The 27,567-nt window shown below is 39.7% G+C and overlaps 1 protein-coding gene across 1 annotated transcript in view; it reads left to right on the top strand.

The window, feature by feature from the left end:
- BMPR1A (bone morphogenetic protein receptor type 1A) overlaps window positions 1-27,567 on the top strand; it is a 129,699-nt gene that overhangs the window by 88,326 nt on the left and 13,806 nt on the right. Inside the window, exons 3-5 of the mRNA XM_036736386.1 lie at window positions 1,975-2,185; window positions 22,712-22,877; window positions 25,353-25,455. Coding sequence (XP_036592281.1) covers window positions 2,119-2,185; window positions 22,712-22,877; window positions 25,353-25,455 — 336 coding nt within the window. The 5' untranslated portion in view covers window positions 1,975-2,118. The remainder of the gene's footprint in view (window positions 1-1,974; window positions 2,186-22,711; window positions 22,878-25,352; window positions 25,456-27,567) is intronic.

Here is a 27,567-nt window from a genome sequence, read left to right as displayed (position 1 = left end):
AAGTGTAGATCTGTGTCACCCCTACCCCCATTGAATATACCCCACTGATCACCTCTGGCATCAACATAGAGTAGAGTTGTATCATATGAAGAATAACAGTAGAGGTGTCCAGAACTTTGCGAGACACAGAATACAAGAAACAGGTCAGCAGTGAAACCCACATTTTCAGCTATCTCTACACAATTGAAAAAAAATTACAAGACATGACTAACAGACAGAGTAAACTAGATATTTACTCTATCCCAAGGAAGCAGGTTTGACCCTGGGACTTTGTGGGATGAGACCTATGAATAGAGAATGACTTTGAAAGAGTATATTAAAAAAGAATAGGATCCTTTTAAAAGGAGGGAAGGGGGAGCAGAGTAGCATTGTAAGCAGATGAGTTCATGTGAAGAGACCGAGCAAGCAGGGAGGAGGGAGCAGGTAAAGATGACAGAAGTAGAAAAGGAAGCAGTGTTGTTGACATTGTGAACAACAGTGCAGATGGAAGAGCTGAGTAAAGCACCCACAGACTGCCAGGAATGAGGGAGGTTTCACTTCTTTGGACACCTGGTAGAGCAGTCTCTCTGCTCAAAACATAGCAGCTAAATAATTTCTTGACTTGCCTCAGTGGTCATTTCTTCCTTCAAAAAGTGAAGGAACCAAGGAGGGGAACTTATATCTTAGATCCAGTACTCACCAAATAAGAGAAACTGATTGTTGGGCCGGAAATTATGTCATCCATGGGGTAAAGTGACCTTGGCATCTTGGAATTTATGGTTGGGAAGGACAGGAAACCTGGGTAGATTCTGACACGTATTTGGGGATAGCAGGTTTCAGAATTTTTGAAAAAAGAACAATAGAATCCCGTGGAATCAAATTTTTATGAAAGTCACCCCAGGAGATTAGAATCAGGTGAGGAGACTGGGACCTTTGCTTTAAATGAGGTAGGAGATTCTTGGCAAGGAAACTTCCACTAGGAATGCAGGCCAGCAACTTCTCTGCAGCTTGTAAACAAACAAAAATGTTTTGCTCTAACAAAGACTTCTGCTACATGGTTTGTGTCTTTTTAAAGTTTATATTAAATTTAACAACCTCTGTAAAATTGTCCTCTATTGTGTCCCCATTCTGAACTCTTTTCACTTTCTTTGGTGATTTTAAAATGTTTTTGTTGATGTTATTTTTCTATCACTTACTCACTAACTTTCTGCCCTCCCTCACCTCCAAATAAGTACAGTCAAATAAAAGAAATGAACACAATTGGTCAGGTCTAAGAATGTACACCTTATTTTACATCTCTAGTCCATCTCCTCTCCGCTGTGAATACAACTTAAAAGCCTTAGAAAGACTGACAGATAGGACTTGAATCTATGTAAATAGCCTTTGTCTTTGTTAGTTATGTTGTTATGTTGTTTTCCAGACATTTAAGAACTAAAATTGCCTTTGTTAATGATGGCTTTTAAAAAAAGCACCCTTGGAAAGAATTTCTGTAGTATTCTTGCAATTTGATCCAGTTTATTTAATTTTCTTTAGATTAATATTCTGTTCTTAAAATGCTGTTAAATCCAATTAGACATGATTTATAGTCAGGTAGACTTGCCTTTTCAGGTAACACCATTTATGGAAACTAGTCAAGATCTTTTTGTAGTTGAAAACTTGTTAGATTCTGGCTAGCTTAAAGAGAGCATGAGGAAATTGTTGAAGGTCTGTTTAGCCTGACTCTGTATCTGGCTGTACTTCTTAAATGTTTTCTTAAACAGCAATGCTAAGGTGCTTTCACTAGTATATTTTCTTTAAAATCTGATTTAGTAAATAATTTTTAAAGCAGCTCTTGAATCAGAGTGGCTTGTGTCAAGGAACAAAAAGAGATCTTTGCATTGGTTCAGTTATAGCTTGTCTTTTGAAAACACGTTTTTGCTTTATTCCTTTCTTGTTTTGAGAAGTTTTTATAGCATTTAAGTTTACTCACTCCCTTACTTTCATTTTATCTTTCAGGAAGCAGGAAACAGCAGTAGAAGTTGGAGTAATTGTCAAACTATTGCAGGCAGAATTTCACCAAACAGACGAGTTTAAAATTCATCGAGTAACAAGACCTGTTGCTCAGGGGGACAGTTCACAGGGAAGATTAAAAACTGAACAATGACTCAGCTAAGCATTTACATCACATTTTGGGGAGCCTATCTGCTCATCATTTTTTATGTTCAAGGTAAGCCCATCTTCATATAAACAATCTTTTCTCCCTTTTTGGTAGTAAAATAATGAAATCACATTAGTTGTGATCTATTTCATTCCAAATCTTGTATACTGCAGAGAAAACTTACTTCCTCTTACTGTACCAAGTTGCTTGTATAAGCTGCTTTTCAGTATTAGCCATTGTTAGAAAATTGACTCTTAAGGTAATAAGATGCATAGAGCAGAAAAGAACAAAATAGGGTTTTTTTGGCTCTTATATATGACTTGAATAATTAAATATTTTTGAAATAATCATTGCTAGTAAAAATCCTTTGCCCTTATAATGGAACAAAGAATAAATATGGATATTATGAAAAATGTTATGTTTTTCTAATAAAGATACTTTTGAAATTTTGCTAAAGCTGGAGTTGTATTGCTATATTCAGAGTGCTATAATGTCTTCTTTAGCCAGGTTTTAAAACTGGTATATAGTTTTGCTGTTTATTCTGTGTTTAAAATTTCCAAATAGGAAGTGGTGGTGATAATTGTGAGGAGTAGCCCATTTGGTTTTGCACATTGTTTCCCGAATAGTTTGCTTAGGATAAGATTTAAAACCAAAGGGAAGTCTTCATTTTATAAAAAAGTTTTATACAAAGCTTGTACTTCATCTTTATTCCATTTAGTAAGGCTTCTCAGCAATTAAAAAGTTGTTCTTTTCCCAAGTTTGTACTGACTGTTGAGGTTTAGTGTTTCAGTAACAAGTTGACCAGGGTTCACCATAAAAATGTTATTGAATGGTACCTGTGAATATATATTTCCTTTATATTCTTTGGCATATAATTTGCTAATTAACTTGTTTAGAATACAAAACTGTCCTAAAATAACCTTTTTTGTTTTTTTTTAAACAAGATTATATAATATATAAATTATTTCATTAAACAACTTGGAATATGAGTAACAGTTTTTCTGTAAACCAAAAATTGTATAGTTGATAGTGAGATTTATTATTACATCCTCCTGTCTCTCCAAAAATTTACCATCTTGATATTTTAAAAATAAATCCTTGTAAATCATACAGGATACATACATACATACCACCTTAGAGTCACTCAGTTTCACTCAGTGTTTCTCTTTTTCCACCTCCTAGAAAACCATCCCATATAACCATATTTTTGAAAGGAAAAAAACAGCAAATCTGATCAGTACATCAAGAAAATATTAAAATATATTTATTGCACAGCATTTGTGGACCTTCTGATAGAGTGGGAGAATCTTTTCATATCTTTTCTTTCAACCCATGCTTGTTCTTTATAGTTTTGCAACATTCAGTGTTGATACTTTATTGTGGTTGTTCTTTTTGTTTATATTGTTCATTGTGTGCATTGTTTTCTTAACTCTCCTTATTTCACTCTTCATTATTCATCCATATAAATCTTTCTATCCTTCTCAGTATTCATCATATTCCTCATTTCCTACAGTACAATGGTCTATTATGCTTACATACCACAATCTGTTTTATCATTTCCCAGTTGATGGGCATCAACTTTGTTTCCAATTCTTTGTTATCACAGAAAGTATGCTATAAACATTTTGTTGTCTATGAATCTGTCTCTGTGTTTTTAATCTATTAGCCTATGATTAAACTGATGCTTTGTTATCAAAATTCATAATGGAAAAGTCTGGTGAGAATAGAACTCTCTTGATAACTGAAAGTAAGCCCATTATTCCTTTTCTTTTTGAAAAATCCTTTGTGAAATTTTTATTTGATCAGTAGGTTGGAATTGGGTCATATCAAAGCTTCTGTGACTTTCGGAGTTGAGATTAGGTCCTTAAATAGCCCCTATACTTCCAGACTGTGTGAAATGGGAAACCCAGTCTAAAAACATTTTTTCATTATGCCTCATAAATTTTGTTCATCTGAATAATTTTAAGTGTGCCATCTGCTAACTTTTAAATCTGTGACTAAACTTTTTTTCTGGCAGGTAAGAAAGCATGCAAACTTTTATTTGGGTTATAAAATCGGCGGTCAGGATAAAGCTTGGGCTTCAAATGTGCAGTATCCCATGTATCGGACTACTAAGTGATTGGACACGTGGATCATGTCATTTGTTGATTGAGAGAGAATTTAAAAAATGATTCACAGATAGTTGTTTTTATTTAAGAAATTTATCAGGGCTGCCTTCAAGTTTAAATATATTGTACCAAATCTGCCATCAGCCATGAAGACTGTTATATATAGAGCTACCTACACTGAAACCAACAGAAACATGGAATTTGGGTAGAACTCAATGGCATGGCAAGCTAGGAGAAAAGCAAGATGGTGATCCCTGTTGGAAGCAAGTATACTTTCCTCTGATCATCGTTTAGCCACTCAAGAAGATTTAAGTGACCTTTCATGATCTTAAATTATCCAGAAATCACAGATGGAATCTCTTGTCACAGTGTACCAATATATATTAAAAAATGAAGCTTCTGTTGAGTATCATCAAGTATAAAAGTGTTTTGGCATATCTGTGTGGATCTGAAAATGGTTACTCTTTTACCAGGATTATACCTTGGGTCTACTCAGAGGTACTTCTTTATTTGTGAATGAGTCTACATACAGAAGAAAAATATTACATTAAAAACAGTGACTTCAAAGGGAAGAAATTATTTCAGGTAACAAAAATGTGGTAAGCCAATGACTGGCTAGACTTGGATGAGTTTAATTACCACTACATATTAAAATGTTAAGTGAAAACTTTTCTCCAGGTGATGGTTGGAAATACTACAACCATCTGTGAAATAGTATAACCATTTATATTAGGAAGGCAGAATTTATGATTTCAAAGAGAATCTCATATGTGCCTAAAAGGTCCGGAACCGCAGGATATAAGGAATTCTCTAGGCAAAAGGCAGGAGAACTAAAGCATGTATTTACACTCCACAATAACAAGCCCACAAACCAGCGTCCCCATTTTGATATTTTCATCAAAAGCCTCCAGGCCCAATAAGTCCGCCTTATAAGGGTAACCAAAAGGCCACAGAGAAGCGAGATGGTATAAGGCAAAATCGTATACATGCTTCCCCTCTACGGTAAGAAGATTACCCACTAGCCTCTAGTCAGCTCTGCTACCGGCAGCTCAGCTTCGGCTGTAGGTGTCTCTGGCTCCAACCGGAAAAGGAAAGGAGGATCTTCAAGCTGTCCTCTCCCCTCTTATAGAGTTTTTGACATCATCAAGCGCCGCCTGAATGACCAGGGCCGATTGGTTCTTGACTTGGCCCCTCCCCCAGCGTAGACCACGTTAACACCCCTCCCCTCAGCCGGCGCCACGACTCATCACACAGGAAGCTCTGGTCCTGCCCCGGAAGAGCAAGCCCCAGTGTCCAGGGAAGCTCAACGAGGCGAGCTGAGTCATTCAAAGAAAACAAAGTCCATTCTGGCTACACTCCACCCCTCACAATGTTCTAGGATGCACAATCCAATCATAAATCAAATTAAATTATGTATCCTAGAACATTGTGATCCAATTATGCAGGAAACTAAAACATATCATTCACAATAAAGCAAAACATATCATTCAGTGACATTCCCAAATATTGGTTTACGATTCAAATGTGATCCACCCCTAGATCCCAGCCAGATAATCTCTTCAATCAATCATCCCAAAATAATTATTAATAATTCAAATGTCCACCCCTAGATCTTCGTATCCATTACATAGGATCAATAATATCATAACAATAAAACAATATAGCAAGGATAACACAAAATAAGTACACAGAACACTATCATCATCCCCCCTCAAACAATTGGGGCTCAAAATCTTGGGGTAAGGGGTGAAGGTCTCATTTTCCATAGCTTCTTCTTGCTGAAATTGGATGTAGAGGTGTCCCTGCCCCAAAGAGTCCAATTCCAGAGTTCAGTTCTTTAGCGAGCTGGCAGGAATTCCAAGAATTCTATGTGCTTAGGCAGTCACCGGAAACTGCAGGGTGCTTAAACCTGCAGGAGACAGAACTAGCGACAAGGTTAACTAAAACAGAGAACAAAAAGAGTACGCAAGTATGGGCTATTATCCTTTAAATAAAATCATCTCCAGTTTAGTTGAAATTTCAGTTATGCAGAGATCCAATATCAGAGCCAAACTCAGATGGGAAATGTTTCTTTTTAAACGGAACACAATGAGGAAACTAAGCCAAGAAGATCCCACCCTAGATGGAGACCAGGATTGTCCTCCCAGCCTTTCCCCAGATGTACAAGGGAAACCAGGAGGATCCCATCCTAGATAGACTAGGATTGTCCTCCCAGACTTTCCCCAGATGTACAAGCTTTCATCCGTTAATCACACAAAGTCACCTTCCCTCTGAGTGGCTTGTGTCAATTACCAGCATCAGCCATACCTGTGGGGTCCGTGAATCTAATATTATAGCCCTATTCACGGTAAAATATGTGGTTCAGGGGCACGATTTGGTAATTATCTTCCCCTGAATAGACAACTGTTACAGTGTTGTTCTTCCCATGGGCTATGACTTCTGCAGCCTTTGGAATATCATCTGGCTTCCGTTTTACCCATACCTTAGCTCCCAACTTTATTCTGTCAATGGAGCAAGCCCCTTTTGCCCCTCTAGAAGTTATTTTGGGAGGAGGGTCAGTTTTCACAAAGGGTATTTTTTCACAGGGGATAATAATCACTTGAACAATCCTATCATTCCTACCAAATTGTACAGGTTTTTCACCCAAATTCTGGAGTGTCACAACAATTTCTTTTTGATAATTCGAATCTATCACTCCAGCCAATACATGTACTCCTTGAGCTGCTAATCCTGGTTTAGGTAATATCTGTCCAAAATGATTCTTGGGGATTCTCATACATACTCCAGTAGGGGTTTTTCTTATCTCTTTCCTATTCAACCTAAAATTCTCTATACAATGTAAATCATATCCTGCCGAACCAGGTGTTCCTGGACATGGTAGGGGGACATCTTCCCTCACAGTCCAAAATTCAGTATTTTGGATCTCAAGTGTTTGCTGTTCTCTAATCTGCAAATTTGGGGTCATCATTCTGGCTAGAGGTGTACTCCCCCCTAAGGGCCTATTATTCAAATTACGTAAGGCAATAGACAAATTATCCTTCCAATGTTGATATGAATTATTAGAGCTTAATTTTCTCAGCTGTTCTTTCAACAATCCATTCATTCTTTCAATCAGCCCAGATGCTTGTGGGTAATATGGAATATGATATATCCATTCTATATTGTTCAACACACAATATCTTTTCACTTCTTTGCCCTTGAAATGTGACCCATTGTCACTTCGAATCTGCATTGGGGTTCCATAGTATAAACTTACAATATCTAGGGTTTTACAGGTGTTTTTCTGATTTGCGTCCTTATAAGGACAAGCCACTAGTACACCTGAATAGGTGTCAACACACGTACATACATATTTACATCCTTTATTCTGGGGTAGTGGGCCAGTATAATCTATCTGCCAAATTTGGGCTGGAACTTTTCCCCTTGCTATTTCTCCAGTTACTATCCTAGGAAGAGTTCGTTCTTTTTCTAATTGACATATACAACACCCCTCTGTTATTTGTTTTAACGACGCATGAGAGATACTGATACCCCGATCCTGTGCCCATCGGTGGGTGGCCTGGACCCCTAAATGGCCGGCGGTCTGGTGGACCCATCTTGCTAAGGCTGAGTCATCAGTTGGAGTTGGAGTAGGGACAGTACATTCAGTGGCAATCTTTGCTAGTCGATCCGCGTGTGCATTGTACTCACGTTCTGGTGTGGTCAGGGTCGCGTGAGCATCAACATGAAAAACTGACAAATCCGTAACCAAAGACATGTCCCATATATTTTCCCATAACTCTTTACCCCATACTTGTTTGCCATGAATCTCCCAATTCTGATTCCTCCATATAGGCATCCAAGTAGCTAATCCATTAGCTACCGCCCATGAATCAGTAAATATATGACATTGTCCTCCCTTCTCCATTCTGATGGCCTGATGTACTGCCATCAGTTCAGCATATTGGCTACTTCCCCCTATCCCAGAATTTTCCAGAGTTCGCCTAGTACAGGGGTTATAGGCTACTGCTTTCCAATGTCTCTTCTGTCCTAAATATTTTGCTGTCCCGTCAGTAAACCAAGCGTGTTTCTTCTGTTCTACACTTAGTCCATCATACCCATTATTCCATTTCACTAAGGATGGCACCATCTGTTGCTTAGATTCAATGGGTTTTTCATTTCTCTCAGTGCCAATGTTCGCCACCGATTCATGTAAAGCAGAAACTCCACTTTTGCCTGCTCTGGACCTATTCTGAATATACCACTTCCATTTGATTATGCTCGCCTCTTGTGCATGTCCAATTCTGTGAGAAGCTGGGGTACTCATTACCCAAGTCATAATTGGAATTCCAGGCCTTAATATCACTTCATGACCCAGGGTTAGTTGCTCAGTTTCTACTAAAGCCCAATATGCAGCTAACAGCTGCTTCTCAAAAGGTGTATCCTGCACTCCAGATGAGGGCAGTTTCCTTGACCAAAAGCCTAAAGGTACACTTCGGCTTTGTTGTTTTTGCCACAGACTCCAATTTGCATAGTCATCTTGTACAGTCACTTGTAACTCCACTGGCCCATTTTGCATAGGCCATAAGTCCAGCGCTAATTGTATAGCAGCCTTTGCTTCCTCAAAAGCTCTACTTTATTCAAGGCCCCAATCGAATTCATATTTCTTTCTGGTGACTTTATACAAGGGTTTTAAAATCTGTCCCAAATGTGGGATGTGGTGTCTCCAATAACCAAATAGCCCTATGAACTTTTGGGCCTCTTTCTTATTAGTAGGGGTGGGAAAATCCTGAATTTTTTGTCGAGCTTGTGGGAGAATTTCTCACAGTCCTCTATTCCACTGTATCCCCAAGAATTTTACAGTTTGAGCTGGCCCCTGAACCTTTGCGGGGTTGATTTCCCATCCTTTGCTTTTCATATGGTCAATTAATAATGCTAAACTCTCCTCCACTTCTTTTATATTCTTTCCCTGTATCATGATGTCATCTATGTAATGTGTAAGCTGTACACCAGGTAGCTTTAATTCATCCAAATGCTCAGCCACAATCCTGTGGCAAATAGTTGGGCTATGAATATATCCTTGTGGCAGGCGTGTAAATGTATACTGTCGGCCTTGCCAAGTAAAAGCAAACTGGTTCCATTGCTTGGGGTCTATTGGGATCGTAAAGAAGGCATTGGCCAAATCAATAACTGCATACCAAGTCCCTTCACGTTTTTGTATTCTCTCTATTAAAGTAACCGTGTCTGGAACAGCAGCATACAAGGGAGGAGTCACTTTGTTCAGCTGTCTATAATCTACTGTCATCCTCCATGTCCCATCTGACTTTCGGACTGGCCAGACAGGGTTGTTCCATTGAGTAGTTGTAGGGACTAACACTCCTGCCTCAACACATTCTCTTATAGTGTTGGCAATTTCATCTTGCCCACCTGGCACACGATATTGCCTCAAAGTAATTACTTCAGAAGGTTTGGGCAAAGTGATTGAATCCATCTTGATTTTCCCCACTAAGACTGCACTAATGCCTATTTTCCTCACAGCAAATTGGTATTTCCCTTCAGGTAAATTTAAGGTCATACCCTTCAAAATGTCTATTCCAATGATGTATTCAGCAATAGGCACAATAACCACATTATATTCTTTCTTGGGCAACTGTCCAATTTTCATCATCAATTTAACTTGTCTGGCTGATATTTCAGTCCCTCCTAGTCCTGTGATGGTAATAGGAGTTCCATGGCTGAATTTGTCTGGATTCCCATAGATAAGGGTGGCCTCGGCCCCAGTGTCTATTAATGCCCTAGTTACTGTACTTGACCCATTTTTCCAATATATGGTCAAGTTAATGTGAGGTCTGCAATCCAGTTTACGTATTTCCTTAATTTGGGCTGGGGCCTGGCCTGTTTCCTAGTATTCCCTAGCATGTGATTCACTTGGGTATGAAGGTTCAACATCTGTAGCATTTGCAGGAGCAGTTCTGATTTCCCTATCTCTCCTGTTATCGAGTCCTTTATCTCGGTACATCCTGTACAATTCATTGGTTGGAATGCCGTCTATCATTTCAAAACCTACCCCTGCTCTCAATAGAGCAGTGAACATTTCTTTTCTTGTCACTCCATTTTGGTGCCAAGTTTGCTGGCTGTTCACCCTTCTCTCTCTCGAGATCTGTCCCTTCCCCAGTCTCCTAAGTCATGTAACTGTAAAATCTTATTTATCATTCTGTAAGATGGGTCCCTGCTTCCCCAAGTAACAGATTCAAAATTAGTTGTTTATAAGCAGGGGGAGCTGTCCTAATTATTAAATTCCTATGAGGGATTCCTATGGGATCATTGTAATATTTGTCTGCAGTTCCTGTCATAATAGCAGTCTTCATTACCTCCTCCTTTAGTCTCATGATACAATCTTTAAGTGAATACCAGGGTCTGTGCTCAGTGGGCCACATAGAATCATTAGTATATCTCTTATTGCATCCCGCAGCAGCTAATGCCAACAGGGTAGTCCTGCTAGCATCATCTCCTCGCTGATGATGTTCCCTAAAAGCTTGCTGAACTAGAGGATCGTGGCTGATACCTATGAATCTCATACAGTCCCTCTTATCTACTAGTATTCCACCGGCCCCTTGATCACTGAGCCTTCCCATCCAAGATATTAATGGTTCTCCTACTCTTTGGCTGAATCTACTCAAAATATCTGTGACCTCTTTAGGTGAGAAATCTTCCTGAAATTCCCTCGTAACTAAATTGCCACCTCTGGTTTCTGTCCTCCTCCTCTCTACGGGACGAACGCTTGTCTGAGTATTTAACCATCTCCCATTCTCTGTGCGAGGGATGTCCTGAACCCTAGTAGCATTTTCTGTCTCAGCCCCTAACACTGTCTCATTTTCCCCCCACTTGCTTCCCCTGTCACCATGGCAAGGACAAAGCAGGCAGTCAGGCTTGGTCTGGGCTGAGTTGGGATGCACTCTTGGCTTATTTGGCCTCCTGTTGCTCCTAGCCACATTAATAGAAAAGTTCTCATCTGAGTCAGTGGGTTCTTGAGCAGCAATTTGTTCTCCTGCTATCTGAGATTCCCCTTCTTGCTGTGGGGTAGGAGTGCCCCCATCTCTTTCACTTAATCTCAATCTTTCATATACTAGCCGGTAGGCTGATAACACTATCCAGCTTTGCCTAGATAGTGATGCCCCTGACTGAATCCCAACCTCTTGTAAACACCTTTCCAAATCCTTAGGATCTCCTCTCTGTAGCCTTGGTTCCCAGTTTTCACAGGGTCCGGCTTTTTTAGCCAATTCCTTTGCTAAGGAGGAATAAAATGGATCCTCCCACCCTGGGATATTCATCTCTTCCTCTGAAATTCTTCTGCTTCTGAACAGAGATCTTATATCTAGCGATCCCATCCACCTCGTCGCCAAATATATTAGGAAGGCAGAATTTATGATTTCAAAGAGAATCTCATATGTGCCTAAAAGGTCCGGAACCGCAGGATATAAGGAATTCTCTAGGCAGAAGGCAGGAGAACTAAAGCATGTATTTACACTCCACAATAACAAGCCCACAAACCAGCGTCCCCATTTTGATATTTTCATCAAAAGCCTCCAGGCCCAATAAGTCCGCCTTATAAGGGTAACCAAAAGGCCACAGAGAAGTGAGATGGTATAAGGCAAAATCATATACATGCTTCCCCTCTACGGTAAGAAGATTACCCACTAGCCTCTAGTCAGCTCTGCTACCGGCAGCTCAGCTTCGGCTGTAGGCGTCTCTGGCTCCAACCGGAAAAGGAAAGGAGGATCTTCAAGCTGTCCTCTCCCCTCTTATAGAGTTTTTGACATCATCAAGCGCCACCTGAACGACCAGGGCCGATTGGTTCTTGACTTGGCCCCTCCCCCAGCGTAGACCACGTTATCACACCTCCCCTCAGCCAGCGCCACGACTCATCACACAGGAAGCTCTGGTCCTGCCCCGGAAGAGCAAGCCCCAGTGTCCAGGGAAGCTCAACGAGGCAAGCTGAGTCATTCAAAGAAAACAAAGTCCATTCTGGCTACACCATTATGTGAGAAACAAATTTCCATGAATCAATGAGACTGAAATTAGAGGAAATATTTATAAGTTCTCAATGAGGGAATTGATGAAAGGTATGAAGATGGTGAGGTTCCCCAAATGCTGCCTTTCAGAGATGACATTTTGCTACTTTCATTAAGTCTTGGAATACTACAGAACCTTTTTCATTTTTAATCTTATTTTAATTAATATCTTTTGTTTTTACATTTTCGTCTCCAAATATATTCCTCCTCTCTGTCTTCCTCTTCAAGCCATCCCTAAAAGAAAAATGTAAAGGAGGAGAAAAAAAAGCACTTCAGCAAAACCAGTCAACACATTGATCACTTCTGACAGTCCATAGTGCCCCATGTCTGCAACGAAGGGAAGATCATGTTTTTTCAGAGACTTCTAAGTGAGGTCTACCACCACTTGAAAGAATTCAGCCTAACAAATCATTCAAAACACATGGATGAAAAGAAAGCCTATTGTCTAAATCAAAATGCATTTGGATGAACAACTCAGTGATCCAGTTCATCAGTACATATATCTTGGATTTGAATTTGCACTCATGTGGAAAGGGAGCCATATCTAGAAGAAGGGAACACAGTGGATTGCTTTGAGGAATCATGTAGCATTTTCAGCAATGTGTACCCCAAGCTTCTCCCTGAAACAAAAAGCCATCTTGATTACAGTCTTCTTTTTTGTGATGCTGTGTGACTATAAATAATAATAACTAACATTTCTTTAGTCCTTGCTATGTGCCAGTCCCTGTGCTGTGGGGAATGACAATGAGGAGTTGAGGATGATACCTAGATTGTAAGCTAGGGCAGGACTGAGAAATGGTGGAACCTTTGACAGTAATGGGGGAATTTAGGGAGAAAAGGGTTTCAGTAAAAGGATAATGAGTTTAGCGTTAGACGTGTTGATTTAAGATGTTTGTGGGTTATTGAGGTGTCTAAATAGGCAGTTGCGGATGAGAAACTAGAGGTCAGGAGAGAGGTTAGGACTGGACAAGCAAACCTGAGAGTCATGTGTATAGAGATGATAACAGAATGGGAAGTGGGAGAATATGGGAAGGTATCACTAAGTTAGCAAGTTTTAGCAGTTTTACTTTTGTAGCATCTGTCGCATACGCTCCCTTCTTTTCTCTGACACTGCTACCACCTTGGTTCAAGCCCTCATCAGCTCATGAATGGACTATGGCAGGTGCCTGCTGGAGGGTCTCTGTGACTCAGATCTTTCCCCACTTGCATCTGTCCTCCACTCAGCTCTCAAATTGCTCTCTCTAAAGTGCAGATATGATCATCATCATCATCATCTCTCCTCTCTCTCCTCTCTCTCCCTCTCTGTCTCCCCCTTTCCAACCCCCCCAACACACACACCCACCCACCTGCATTCAAAAGACTAATGCCTCTGTTATCTCTAGTATCAAATAGAAAATCCTGTTTGGATTTTAAAGCCCTTCCTTGTCTGGGCCCTTTCCAGTCTTTTTATATCTTACTTCCCTTCACATGCAGTGACACTGGTCCCCTCGTTGATCGTCTCACAAGACACCCTAATTTCCTTACTCTAGGCATTTTCACTGGCTAGCCTCCAGGCCTGGAATGGCCTTTTCCCTCATCTCTGCCTCCTAGCTTCCATGGCTTCCTTCTGGTCTTAGCTAAAGCTCTACATTCTTCAAGAAGCCCTTCCTCCCTTAATCTTAGTGCCTTCCCTCTGAGATTATCCTGGATATACCTTGTTAATTGTTAGCTACTAATTAATACATAGTAATTTTCAGATTATCTCCTCTCCTTAGACTGGGGAGTTCCTTGAGAACAGGGACTGTTTTTTTGGCTTTCTTATGTCCCTATCACTTAAAACAGTGTCTGGTGCATAATAAATGCTTAATAAGTGCTAGCTGACAGTCTGATTGACTTGCCTATGGTTACCTAGTTACTTAGTATCAAAGGTAGATTTTGAACATATGCATCTTCTGACTTCAGGTCTAGTACTTTTAACTACTATCCCACTCTCTCTGTTTCCAAAGAATCAAACACCACAGTCTCCAAACAAATAAAAATTGCGGGTAATCCAGCAGGCACTGGAAAGGTCTATAGTAAGCATTAACACACTGCGAATTATTATCCATGATAGCTTGCACAAAAGATAGCAAAAGATGTCATCCAGAGCATGTATAAAAAGGAGATGTACCAGTCATGGGGTGAGAGAGGTGTAATCGATGGACAGTTTAAGTGCCATACTTTCACTCCTGGAATGCTAAGACCTAGAATTGGAACTCTTCGTGTGTTGAGATGTTCTGTGGAGGATGTAGAGAAGAGCATAGTCTAGGGTAGTACAGGATAATGTGTGGATAGGTTACAGTCTGCATTTCTGGATGGAGTACCAGTATTGTTGAGATCACAGATTAGTCACACCGTACGTGCACTCATTGATACAGGAAGTTTCCTACATCAGCAATTCAGTTGTGGATCACCATACACATAATAACATTTATTGATATTTATAATTTGATCTGAATTTGAGTTTGTTGGTTTAGGGAATTCCCAGTGAAGAAATTTCTATCATTGCCCTTTAGCAACTGCTTTACAGACCCAGTCTAAGAGTTGCCTGGTACCCTGAGAGGATGAGTGAGTTGCCTAGCGCCACATAGCCTGTATATGTCAGAAGTTTGACTTGCACTTGTACCCAAGTCTTTCCTTCTGTGAGACTTGCTTCCTATCCCTTACACACCGTGTTGTGCTATAAACTCTTCTTACTATTAACTGGTATTCTGTATGTGAGATCTTTGTCCTATGACCTAATAGACATACCAGTAGAAGACTCGAATCATATCAGTCTTGATAAATGAAACAAAATGACAGAAGTAAGTTGGAGCTAAATAGAATGATGCCCATAGATTCAGCCCCTGTCTGTAAAGTTGGGAAATTCAACATGCATGTTGATATCTGTTCAAACACCTCACCTTGCATGACCTGTACCTTCTCTTCAGCTTGGCCACACAGAGGGATGGTTAACCCTTGTTCTTGTCATCATCACTAGGCCCTGTGTTCACAATCCTGCACTCTGAGATTCACTTGTGTTGCCTTTGCCTCCTCCTCTTCCACCTTTCCTGCTCTTAATTCTCACCATGACCTCAAGTCATTTCACCTCTTGCTTTCTAAGTTCATCGTCCTTTCTCTGGTCTCACTTGACTTTAGTTTTCAGTTTTTACCCCACCATGAAGATGCAGTTAACTCTTTACCCTGTTCCCATCCACTGTTCTGAAACTTAAACCTTTTCTTACTTCTAGCATCTATCTACCTTCTTATCCCCAGTGATGTGTTACTGAGTATTGCTAGACAAAGTCACACAGGTGCCAAGTCCCAACTAGATCTACCACAGATTCGTTAACTAATGTCAACTTTGCCCCGATGACTGTGGGATCATTTTTTTCTTCTCTCCTGAATGACATCACTTTACACAGTATCTTTTCTAAGCCTCTTCTCTTCACAGTTATCTATAGTGCCATCTCCCCTTCTGTCTGAGGAGATTTCGCTCATATTTTATCAAGAAAAGAAAGACCAGCCATTGTGAGCACCCTCTTCTTCCCAGTTGTGTATATCAGCTCTCCTCAAAGCATCTTTTCCCACTTTCTCTTGCTTTGCTCTAGTCCTTAAGCTAATCATTTTCTCATTACTGCCCCTCCCCCGCAAATGTTAACCTCTGTTGAACTTCCATATTTCAAAGGCAGGTGCAACCATCCTTAGAGGTTTTTCCTCTTTTGACCTCAGCATTATCCTTAGCTCTCTATTGTTCCTCACCTCACAGATCTAGGAAGTTGCCACATCTTGCCATTTAGAGCTCCATACCACCCCCTACCTGACTCCATTCTATTTATGTAGCTGCCACCTCAGTTCAGACCCTGTGGCCTGGACTCTTGCAATGCCCTAATCGTTCTCCCTGCCTTAAATTCTCATCCACTCATACTCATCCTCTGTCCCAGAGTTTTAAGCTCTGCAAAGCACTTTACGTAGGTTAATTTCATTTGATCCTTAACAACAACCTTGTGAGTTCTATTATTATCCCCATTTTACAGATGAGGGCATGGAGGCAAACAGAAGTTAAGTGACTTGCTCAGGGTCACACAGCTAATGAGTGTCTGAGTTTGAATTTGAACTTATATCTTCCTGATTCCAGATCTAGTGTTCACCTATGTGTGCTAGGACCTGGGGATATAAAGATAAAATAATATATAAAAAGTCCCAGCTTTGTAGGAGCTTACATTCTCCTGGGGAAAAAAATGTAGAAATAGAAGTATATTTTTTACATGCACACACGCACATACATGAAATGAGGGGTTCTGTAGGTAATCTACAAAGATATTTGTGAAGGTAGTATACTAATGAGGGTGCGAACATCTTCCCCAAAGTCTGTGACACATTTTCCCAAAAGTACACACAGAGTCCATAGGAAATGAGCTCAAGCTTAGAGAGCATGTGGTGAAAGGATAGCTTGATTTCTTGTTGTTGGACACCTTTTCTCCCATTCATCAGGTGCTCAAGCAGCAACTTTGAAACATGGTGAATCTGTGCCCATCTGTCATGGATTCCCACTGTACACATGCTGCCAGGTGACCTAAGGGTGCCTCTAGGACATGGATGAAAAAAGTCAGTAAAAATGCATTAAACTCCTCTTATATGCTAAGCACTGGGGATAATGAAAAGAGACAAAAGACATTCCCTGCCCTCATGGAACTCACTATCTAACGGGGAGATAGAAAAACTAAAATCTTCTGCACCCTTTGATTGAATTTCCCTTCCAACTAAAGGGCAAAGCCCCGGCCTCTCATCCTCTCTCCTCCATCCCCCACCAGGTGGTTACTCTCAGAAATGTCACACATGCACCAATTTCTGGATATCTTTTTTTTTAAACTCAACTTGGTAATTTTTGGGTGATTCCTGTGGCATGGCCAAATTTTCTTGTCCTGATGAAATAGTGCAAAGTCATTCTAATTTGAATGCCTTTTAATACTTAGTCTAAAATAGAAGAGTGACTGATTTGCCTATTTAAGGATCAAGGCTAAATTCAGGTGGGCTGTTTTTGACCCCACCTTTATACTTTTCTTCTTTAGATGCTACCATAATCTCCTCTCTCCTAAATCCTCCTTCCCCCATTTAAAGGGGAGGGGGAAGAACCTTAAAACAAATTAGCATAGTCTCTGTCCGTACTTAGGCTCTCTTCATTCTCTTGTTGGCAGTGGACATCGTGCTTTATTATCTATCCTCTGGAGTCACAGTTGGTAATTAATTGCATTGACAATGTTTTTTAAGTCTTTCAAAATTATTTTTCTTTAAAATGTTGTGAACTGAATAGATTGTTTTCCTAGTTCTACTTCACTGCGCATTGTTTGTGCAAGTCTTAACAGGTTTCTCTGAATGTATCCCCATTGTTGGGTTTATATGTAGCAATAATATTCCATTATATTGATATACCATAATTTAGCTATTTTGCAAATTATGGGCAGACTCTTTCTTTTGATATTTTTTTGCTACAACAAAAAGTTCTGTTATAAATATATTTGTGCATGTAGATCCTTTCCCTCTTTCTTAGTTTTATTTGACTTATATGCCTGATAATAGTTTAGTGACTTTTAGAGTATAATTACAAGTTACTTTCTACAATAGTTGACCCAGCTCCACTAGCAGTGCCTCAGTGTGTCTGTCCTCCCACAATTAATATTTAACATTTTATTGTCATATTTGCCAGTATTATGGCTATTCAGTAGAACCTCAGTTTATTTGTTTTGAACTTCTCTTCTTATTAGTGATTAGTAACATTTTTATATGACTGTTAATAAATTTCTTTTCCTCTTTTGAGAAATCCCTTTAATATCCTATGTCTATACTGTAGAATGGCTTTTGCTATTACATTTTTGCATCAGTTCCTAGTATATCTAAGCTGTGAAGTATTTATTAAAGACATTTGCTGCAAAGATTTTTTCCCAGTTAACTGTTTCACTTCTAATTTTAACTGAATTGATTTTATGTCAGAAATGTTTGATTTTACATAATCAAGAAGCTAGGTGGTGCAGTGGATAGAATGTTGAACCTGAAGTCAAGAAGACTAAAGTTCAAATCCTGTTTCAGACACTACCTGTGTGAGCCTGGACAAGTCACTTACCTCATTTTTATCAGCTGCAAAATGGGGATAAAAATAACGATCTCCACAGTTGTTGTTATGATCAAATGAGAGAATATTTGTACAGTGCTTTCCAAACCTGAGAGCTCTATATAAACTCTAGTTATTATTGTTGTTAATAATCAAAACTGCTCACATGGTCTTCAGTGATCTTCTCTATCCCTTGGTTGGTCAGAAACTCTTGCCCTGTCCATAGTTGTGAAGGTCGTCTTCCCCCTTGCCCCTTGAATTTGTTTATGATACATCCTTTTCTGTCTGTGTTTTGCATTTATTTAGATTAGGGCTTTATGTGGTATGAGATGTGGGTCTTAACCTCATTTCTGGGAAACTACTTTTCAGTTTTTCCATTTGTTTTTGTTGACTAGGGAGTCTTTGTTAAAGTACTTGGGATCTTTGGGTTTACTTAACACTGTATTACTGTGTCAATAATATGTACATTTTCATGTTGGATATTTTCTGCTCCATTAATCAACATTTCTGTTTTTTACCCAGTAATGAATGGTTTTGGTGGTTACTGCTTGGTAAGATAGTTTGAGATGTTATTTCAGAGCTACCTTCTCACCACTTTTTTCACTATTTCCCTGGAGAATCTTCCTTCAGATGATCCCCCCCTGCCTATTTTATAAAAGAACCTTTTGGTAGTTTGATTGGTATGGCACTGGAAAAATGAATTTAGGTAACATGGCCATTTTTATCGTATTTGCATGGCTCAACTATGGGTAATGAACATCTCTCCAATTATTTAAGTCTTTCTTTATTTCTCTAAAGAGTTGTTTGTAGTTGTAGTCATGTAATTCCTGTGTGTCTTGGTACTTAGATTTACAGATAGTTTATACATTTTGTGTGTATTTCAAATGGAATTTTTCTTTCTGTCTCTTTTTGCTGGGTTTTGTTAGTAGACTATGGAATGGCTAATGATTTATGTGGATTTAATTTATGTTCTTCTGCTTTGCTGTGGTTATTGTTGCAGCCAATTTTCTAGTTGACTCTCTAGGGTTCCTTACGTGAACCATCATGTCGTCTGCTGAAGGAGTTCATTTTGTTTCCTCTTTGCAAATGTTTAATTTATTCTACTTGTTCTATGGTTACCATTTAGAGAACTCTATCAAATAATAAAGGTGACAGTTAACATTCTTGTTCTGCCCCTGATCTTATCATAAAGACTTGAGCATTTCCCATCACAGATCGTGCCATCTCTTGAATTTGTTTAGACGTTATTTTCCATATTAATGAATAGTTTGCTTATGCCTGTGTCTTTTAATGTTTGTAAGGTGACTATTGAATTTTGATTATAGCTTTTTCTGCATGTCTTGACATAATTTTGTGATTTTGTTTGTTATTAATCTGTTCTGTTTATAGTTTTCTTAATACTGACTCAATTTTGCATTCCTGGTATTAAATCCAACCTGGCCATAGTGTATGATCTTTGTGATACATTGATGTAGGTTTAATTCTTAAGGGTACATATCAAGTTTAACGTTGGAGTCACAAAAATGCCTTGTTTGTGCTCTTTGATGAACTTTCTCTTGTCTTCCATGTGCTTTTTAGTGCTTTATTGATGCCCTTCTCCTTTTTTTCTCTTCAGTCACTACCCACTAACTTCTCTCCTCCCCTGTAGAAACCCTTCATTGTAACAAATTATTACAGCGCAGCAAAACATTTCCACACATTGGCCCTATCTGAACTTCATGTTTCATTCAGTATGTTTAGTCTGTTATCGCCTCTGACCGGAGGTGGGCAGACATCAGGATTGCTCATGGCACTGATTGGACTTCTGTACACTTTTACAGTTGCTTCTCTTTACGTTTCTTATTGTGGTCATCGTGTAAATTTTTTTTTGTTCTGCTCCTTTTACTTCAGAAGCTGTTTATACTAGCCTTCCCAGGTTTCTCTGATATTGTCATGTTTGTCATTTCTTAATTTATTCCATTGCATTCATCTGCTTCACTTGTTGGGCACCTACTTGGTATCAAAGTCATTACTACAACAAAAAGTACTATGATAAATATTTTTGTGCACATAGGTCCTCTCGTGATTCTGCTTTAAAACCCTGGCATTATTGTTTGTTAAATAGTTCATTTAAGTACAGAATGGCTAAATTCTTTCATTTATTTAAGCCCAGGTTACAGTTTTCATTACTCATTTAACTTCATTGCAGTATGGGAAACCCGTTTATAATACCCTCATTTCCAATTTGTTTGTCCCCAAGTCTTCAAATGTGCAAAAGACTCAGACCTGAGGGAATGACCTTGGTCATTGTAGGTGCTTCAGGACATCTCTGAAGCAATTGGTCTCTGCTGTGATATGCCAAGATAGCCAGGTATAATACCAAAGGGGATAGTGCTTTTTATTTAAAACTATTTTCTAACTTAAGAAAACTTTTTTCAATAGACCACTAAACAGATATCCAGCAATAACATTCAGTTACTGATAAACTGGTCTTGAGATGCAATATACCAGATAAAATGGAGAGCTAGTTCCTGTACTCTCAGTTTCCTTACTTTAACAATTTGAATCCAAAATAAGATGTTTAGCAATCATTAGTCCACACAGAAACAAAAGTGGAGTATTAAAAAACTATATAATTAATTCATTCTAAAGCCTTTACATGTGTGCTACACTGTGCTAGGTACTAGGGATTTAAAGACAAAAACAGTCTGTTCCTTCAAGGAGCTTATATTCTGCTGGAGAGAAATGTGGATACAAAAAAGTAGCAAATATGGAGTATTCTAAAAGTTGTGGTTCAGTTTTAAGCTATTAAAGTGATATTAGGCCATTAAAACTCAAAACTTTGCCGAGACTTTCAGAACACCCTTTAAATGAAAAGTAAATACAAAATCATATGTGGGTGCCCCAGGAAAAGCCTCCCCATTTGAGCAGATCCTTGAAGGAAGCAGGGGAGGGAGTGCATTCTAGGTATGGGGGATAGTCTGCAAAGACTTGGAGACAAAAGAGAGGAATTGTTTTGTGCTGGGAACAGCATGTGCACCATTTGAGCAAGAATGTAGAGTTCATGATGGCCGGTGATCTGGACTCAGCCAGCGAAAGGTAATGAGAGCCATGTTGCCAATTGGATGTTTCCAGCTGGATTCCCACAGGCATCCAAAACAGAGTTTGGTATCTCCCCCTTACCCCAACTTATTCACTTCTTTTCCTAATCCTTGTTTCTGTTGAGGGCACCACCATCTCTCTAGTCACTCAGGTTCTCAGCATTGGAGTCTTCCTAAAGCAGGAGTGGGGAACCTGCGGCCTCGAGGCTACAAATAGCCTTCTAGGTCCTCAGGTGTGGCTCTTTGAGTCCAAACTTCACAGAACAAACCCCCTTAATAAAAGTATTTGTTTTGTAGAATTTGGAATCCGTCAAAAGACCACACCCAAGGACCTAGACACCGCTCCCCCCTGTAAAACTCTTCATTCTCACTCTCCTGTTCCCCACTGCCTGCCCCCCAACTCATTAGTTGCCATGTCTTACTGATTTTTCCTTTACAAGATCGAGCACCTGCTCCCTCCTCTTTCCTTACATGACCACTCCTTGGTTCAGACTCCCAGCATGTCTTGTCTAAACTATTGTGGGGGCTGCTCCTTGGTGTCTCTGCCTCATATTCTCCTCTCTCCAGGCCAATCTCCTGCATATCTGTTGAATTGACATTGCTAATACACAGCTCTAAACCATGTCATTTTCTGGCTCAGAGAGTTCACAGATAGTTGTTTTTGTTTAAGAAATATATCAGAGACTACCTCCAAGTTTAAATATACCGTACCAAATCTGCCATCAGCCATGGTAATATTCTACAGATCTCTTTTAGTGCTAAAATTCTGTGGTTATAAAATCCTCAGCTTGGCATTTAAAACCTACCTCAGAAGTTTTAAGTCAATACGTAAACACACACACACACTGTGTGTGTGTGTGTGTGTGTGTGTGTGTGTGTGTGTGTCTGTGTCTGTGTCTGTGTGTCTGTGTATGATATCGGTAAATGTCAAAGAATGCTTTAATTTATCTAGGTAAGTTATTTGCCTCCCAGTCACAATAATAACTATCTTTAGATTACTCTACACTCTGTACTGTGTTATAAGTGTCTTGGTGAAACCTGATAAATATTTTGGAGCAAAATTCCCTAGTTAACAAGACGTAGTCGTATCTTTGAAAGATTCATTTTTGATGGCTTGAAAAGAATTGTTTTTATCTAAGGTAAAATGGTATTTTATATTATTCTGATAAAGTAATTTGAAAATATTTATTAATAACCAATTCAAATGATTTTCTAAAGTGTTTATAATTCTCCTGTATGTTAACATGCAGGACAGAATCCAGACAGTCGATTCCTTCATGGTACAGAAATGAAGTCAGAACAAAATCAAAAAAAGCAGGAAAATGGAGTAACCTTAGCACCAGAGGATACTTTGCCTTTTTTGAAATGCCACTGTTCCGGACATTGCCCTGATGATGCTATTAATAACACATGCATGTGAGTATTAAGTGTTAGAGGTCTTATAGTGGCAATAGTAGTGCTAGATACAAAATGCTATACATTTGCTCACCTATTCTAAGGACATTTTAATTACATAGCCCAGTAACAGTTAATTTTTAGAAGATTCAAAATGCTTTCCATTTTGCGTATAATAGAGTATATTGCTTAGGGAGTAATACTCCCATTCTCTTTTCTCCTCCTCCTTTTTCCTTCCCCTTTCTCCCTTTCTCTTTGTCTCTTCTCCTTTCTTCCTCAGCCTCCCCCTCCTTCTTTCTCCCTCTACCTCCCTCCTCCCTATCTGGCCCAGGCTGGAAGTACCGCAGCCATTCGTGGAACTGGACCCCATCACTGATCAGCATAGAAGCTTGACCTGTTCTGTTCCATTTCTGACCTGGGTTGCTTTGCCTTTCCTTACAGAGCCTGCCCCGCTCCCCAAAACCCTCTCGGACTCACATATTGGTATTAAATTTTGTGTAGACAACCTGATTGGCTTAGTCATACTGCATTCAGAATTCACAGACTCAAGCAACTTACCGGCCTCATCCTCTTCAGTAGTAGGAATTATAGGCTTGCACCACCGGAGGAGAAACATCATAACCAATTTGGGTTCAATCCCTCTGCCTGAAACCCCACTAGCCATGTGGCTTTGGGGAAGCCAATCTCTTAGAGCCTTTGTTTTCTCATCTCTTAAGACAGAATAATATGTCCTTAGACTCCTACCTCACAAGAGAGTTGTAAAGAAAGCACTGGACAAGTTAACAGTGTACCACATGAATGGGAGTTATTATTAACATAGTTTTTTGAAGGTAAAAAAAAAGAAATGGAGTTCAATATTTTCACTCATCAGGCTCCACCTGAAAATGTATTAATAAGGGACCTTATGTATTCCCCTCCAAAAAGAATTATAGTATGTCTGTTTTTATAAACTTGCCAGACTTTCATGTTAAACATGAAAGTTTAGCCTGAGTTTGCATGTTTCTGGAGTAGGATAGGACAGGAGTGGGAAATGCTCTCTACCAGCTCAGCTTGGTACCTTCTCTGCCTCTGGTGATCTTCCAGTGTTGCCTTGAGCTCTCAGAGGTGCAGAGGCTGGCCCAGAAATCTTCAGTCACCACGTGTCAGGGGCAGAACTTGACCCAGTTTGAGGGCAGCTCTCAGTCCACAAGGCCAGAGGTGTCAGACTCGCTACCCTAGTGCTTCAGAAAAAAGATTAAGAAGAAATGGGGAAATGTGCCCAAAATGAATAAAATACAATACTATCTAGATAATGTTACTATGCAGTTTTCTAAGTCACCATGCAGACAAAGGGATCATTTCTATTTGGGTTTGGCACCATCACATTAGGCCACACTGCCTCTTACATAGGTCAGACTTACCTAAATAGTTTTTATCACATAAGCCTAAAACACAAATAAAAATGGGGATGGAAACCAGAATTTCTTTGGGGAGAGGGTTATAGTTCATGTTATTTTAAAAAGAAAGAAAGAAACTGACCATAGCCACATGACAGAGTCTTTTGTTTGCTCCTGAGCAAAGTTCAGGTGGGATTTTCCACTTTGTCCCAAATCAGGCTGGAAGGAGAAAGGTACAGGGATGAACTCACAGATGCTTAGAATAGAATATTGAGGGAGTGTTGTGTGTTTCAGGAGATGACTTTAGATGTGCTGGTGCAAATAAATTGTTCCATGAAGTCAAAATGCAAAAGGAAAACTTTGTTAAGATGTCTGTCGAGTTGCCCAGCTTGACTGGGTTTGGTGGCTTTTTATATCTTAAAGAAAAAGTTAGTTGAATACTGTGTTCTTAACAGTTTTGTAATTCTGTATAGATTTTGAATGTGAATGAGTTGTCAGATTTAAGGTGTTTGGTTTTCATTGAGAATTAGAATGTGTAATAGTACCAAAATTCTTTACTGCCTCAAGTCTGTCCTGTGCTTGTCACGCTGCCTTTGGTTTGTCTGCCCCCTGGTGGTGATTAGCTTTATTTGTTGACTAAGTAGGCAGCCTCACAGTCATGAGTTTGATGGTGAAAGCTTCCCAGAGAGCTTCTTCTCACCAGCTTTTCAAAAAGTCAACTTGTATTTTCTGTTGCCCATATTTTCTGCAGTAAGCACATTCTCCCGTAAAAAAGTAGTATCGTTTAAAGACATTCTGAGTTGCCAAGGTGTGTATTTAGAGATGCTTTCTTACTGAAGTGATGTGGTGGGAGAAATATATTGCACTCCATGTCTAGAAAGCTGCATCCTAGTCCTGCTTCAGCTATTAATCTGACTTTGCCTCATTGATGCTGCTGGTCTTTATTCAGACAAAGCTGGAGAGCATTTATTTACCTAGCCACTTTGTTTTAAACTTTACCTAGGATGACTGTGTGAATACCACTCATTCAGTAAGTAACTAGCTAAGGGCACCTCACAGTCTCATTGAAGCCCAGTAGAATTAGTACAATTTTGAACGGAAATCTTTGCATTTCTTTCAGAACTAATGGTCATTGCTTTGCCATCATAGAAGAAGATGATCAAGGAGAAACTACATTAGCTTCAGGCTGTATGAAGTATGAAGGTTCAGATTTTCAGTGCAAGGTAAGATCTCATTTGAGACCTATGAGATCAGATTATTCAGCAAGCTGCCATGTTGAAAAAGGTGATGAGAATTGAGTCAGCACAATTCTGTATACTAGTATCAGTTCTGTACATTACAACCTCAGTTTGCTCGTCTATAAAATGATTCCAAATCCGTTGGTTTCAAAAATCCTTTCAAGCTCCAGTGATCTGTAACATCGTTTAATTAAGTGTCTTGGGGAAGAATGGACTTTATTGCAATTTGTGATTCTAGATATGTACTGGTTATTTATTTTTAAGATTATGACAGTTCTTCCATTTCCCTTTCAACCTGAGAAACTTATCTAGAAAGGGCTGGTTTCCAGTACAGCACTCTTCTACACTATTTTTAAAGCTCAGAAATATTTCAGAATATTGAAGTTTATGAAGTAGGCCAAATACAAATTTAGGATACACTTACTGGGTTGATTGATAGAGGAGAAGAGGTCATATAGGGGTGACATAGAAGGGCTGTGACAAATAGTATGAAGACTTAGTGGCTCTTTGGGTTCTAAACCCAGACATAGTTATATTAATGAGGTTAGTTTTTTGTGAGATTTCCTTCAGAAATGAAGAGCTGATGATGGAGGACCTCACCATTATGAGCCTCAGCCACATTACAGAATAAGCGTTAGTGAAATCTTTCCTTCACAAAGCAGGAGTGTGTCTGTTTTGTTGTTTCTACCTCCACAGACCGCTCACACAGCCACCATCCTAGTACAGGGTGTTGTCTATTCCCTGACCTTAAATGCCTTCCTCCCCACCTTCTAGTTCTTGATCTTCATGGATTCTTTCAAAACTCAGTGAAAATGACTTTGCCTTCTACTAAAGAATGTTTAGATCTCTCAGGCTATGTAGTCTTCCCCTCAAAGGTTATCTTCTTTCTACTCTCTGTTTCTTGTGTGTACTTTGAAATCTCTTTATCTAACCGTAATGTATTGACTGTCTGACTCTCCCTCTGCCTTCCCATACCAAACTCTACCCTTCATCCTCACTGTAACCTCCAATCCCTTGACCTGATGCTCTCCTAGGGCATGACCCCTTTACTAGCTGCTCTCTCATCTTCTCCCCTCTTGATCCTCTGACAGAGGGGTCTCTCGAGTCCTTAGCCCCCTTATTCTTCCATCAGCTGCATCCTGCCAAGCCTCAGCCTTGGATTACTCTCACCATTCTCTGCCTTTGCTGTTACTCATGTGCTGCTGAATGAAAATGGAGAAAATCTTGAGACTATTCTGACTAGGTCCCTTACAGATTTGTTATGCAACCTCAACTGGGCCCTTACTGCTGCTAGACAATCTTTCTACACTTCCTTTGAAAACTCACCTTCCCCATTGGCTCTTCCAGACTTTTTCATTCTTCCTTAAACCTCCCAGAGCTCACCTCCTGCACTCTTAGCTGAGAACCTGGCCTCATATTCTACAGAAAAAATTGAGGCTGTTTGCTGAGGGCTCCCTCTTCTCACTTCTTCATCTCCTGTTGTTCAGATGCCTTCTGCCACTCTCTCCTCCTTTACCTCTGTCTCACATGCTGAAGGAGCCTTATTCCTTACTAAGGCCAACCCTATGGTGTTCAAACAATCCCATTTCATCTTGTCTCCTCCAGCAGATTTCCCCCTCTGTCATCCCCAATCTTTCATTTTTTTCTATCTCTCCCTGTATACTGGTTCCTTTCCTCATGCCTATAGACATGCTCATGTCTTCTCTACCTGGAAAAAAGTCCTCACTTGATCCTTCAATTCCTGCTAAGTATCATCCACTTTCTCTTCTGCCCTTTGAAACTAAACTCCCCAAAAAGGCTGTCACAATAGGTACCTCTACTTTCTCTCTCTTCTCATTTCAGCTTGGCTTCCAACATCTTCATTCCACTGAAACAGCTCCCTCCAAAAGTCACTAATGATCTCTTAGTTGCCAAATCCAGTGGTCTTTTCTCAGTGCTAGTTCTCTTTGACCTCTGCAGCCTTTACACTGTCGGTGCACTCCCTCCTCCTTGAAACTCTCTTCTCTTGAGGATTTCAGGATGCTACTTTCTCCTGGTTCTCCTCCTACCTATCTGACCCCATCTTTTCTGTCTCCATTGCTGGATTCTCATCTAGGC

The sequence above is a fragment of the Trichosurus vulpecula genome, chromosome 8 (genome assembly GCF_011100635.1).
Source record: "Trichosurus vulpecula isolate mTriVul1 chromosome 8, mTriVul1.pri, whole genome shotgun sequence".
Classification (NCBI taxonomy): Eukaryota; Metazoa; Chordata; class Mammalia; order Diprotodontia; family Phalangeridae; genus Trichosurus; species Trichosurus vulpecula.
Note: the sequence above shows the minus strand (reverse complement) of the source record. Positions and strands in the feature narration are given on the sequence as shown.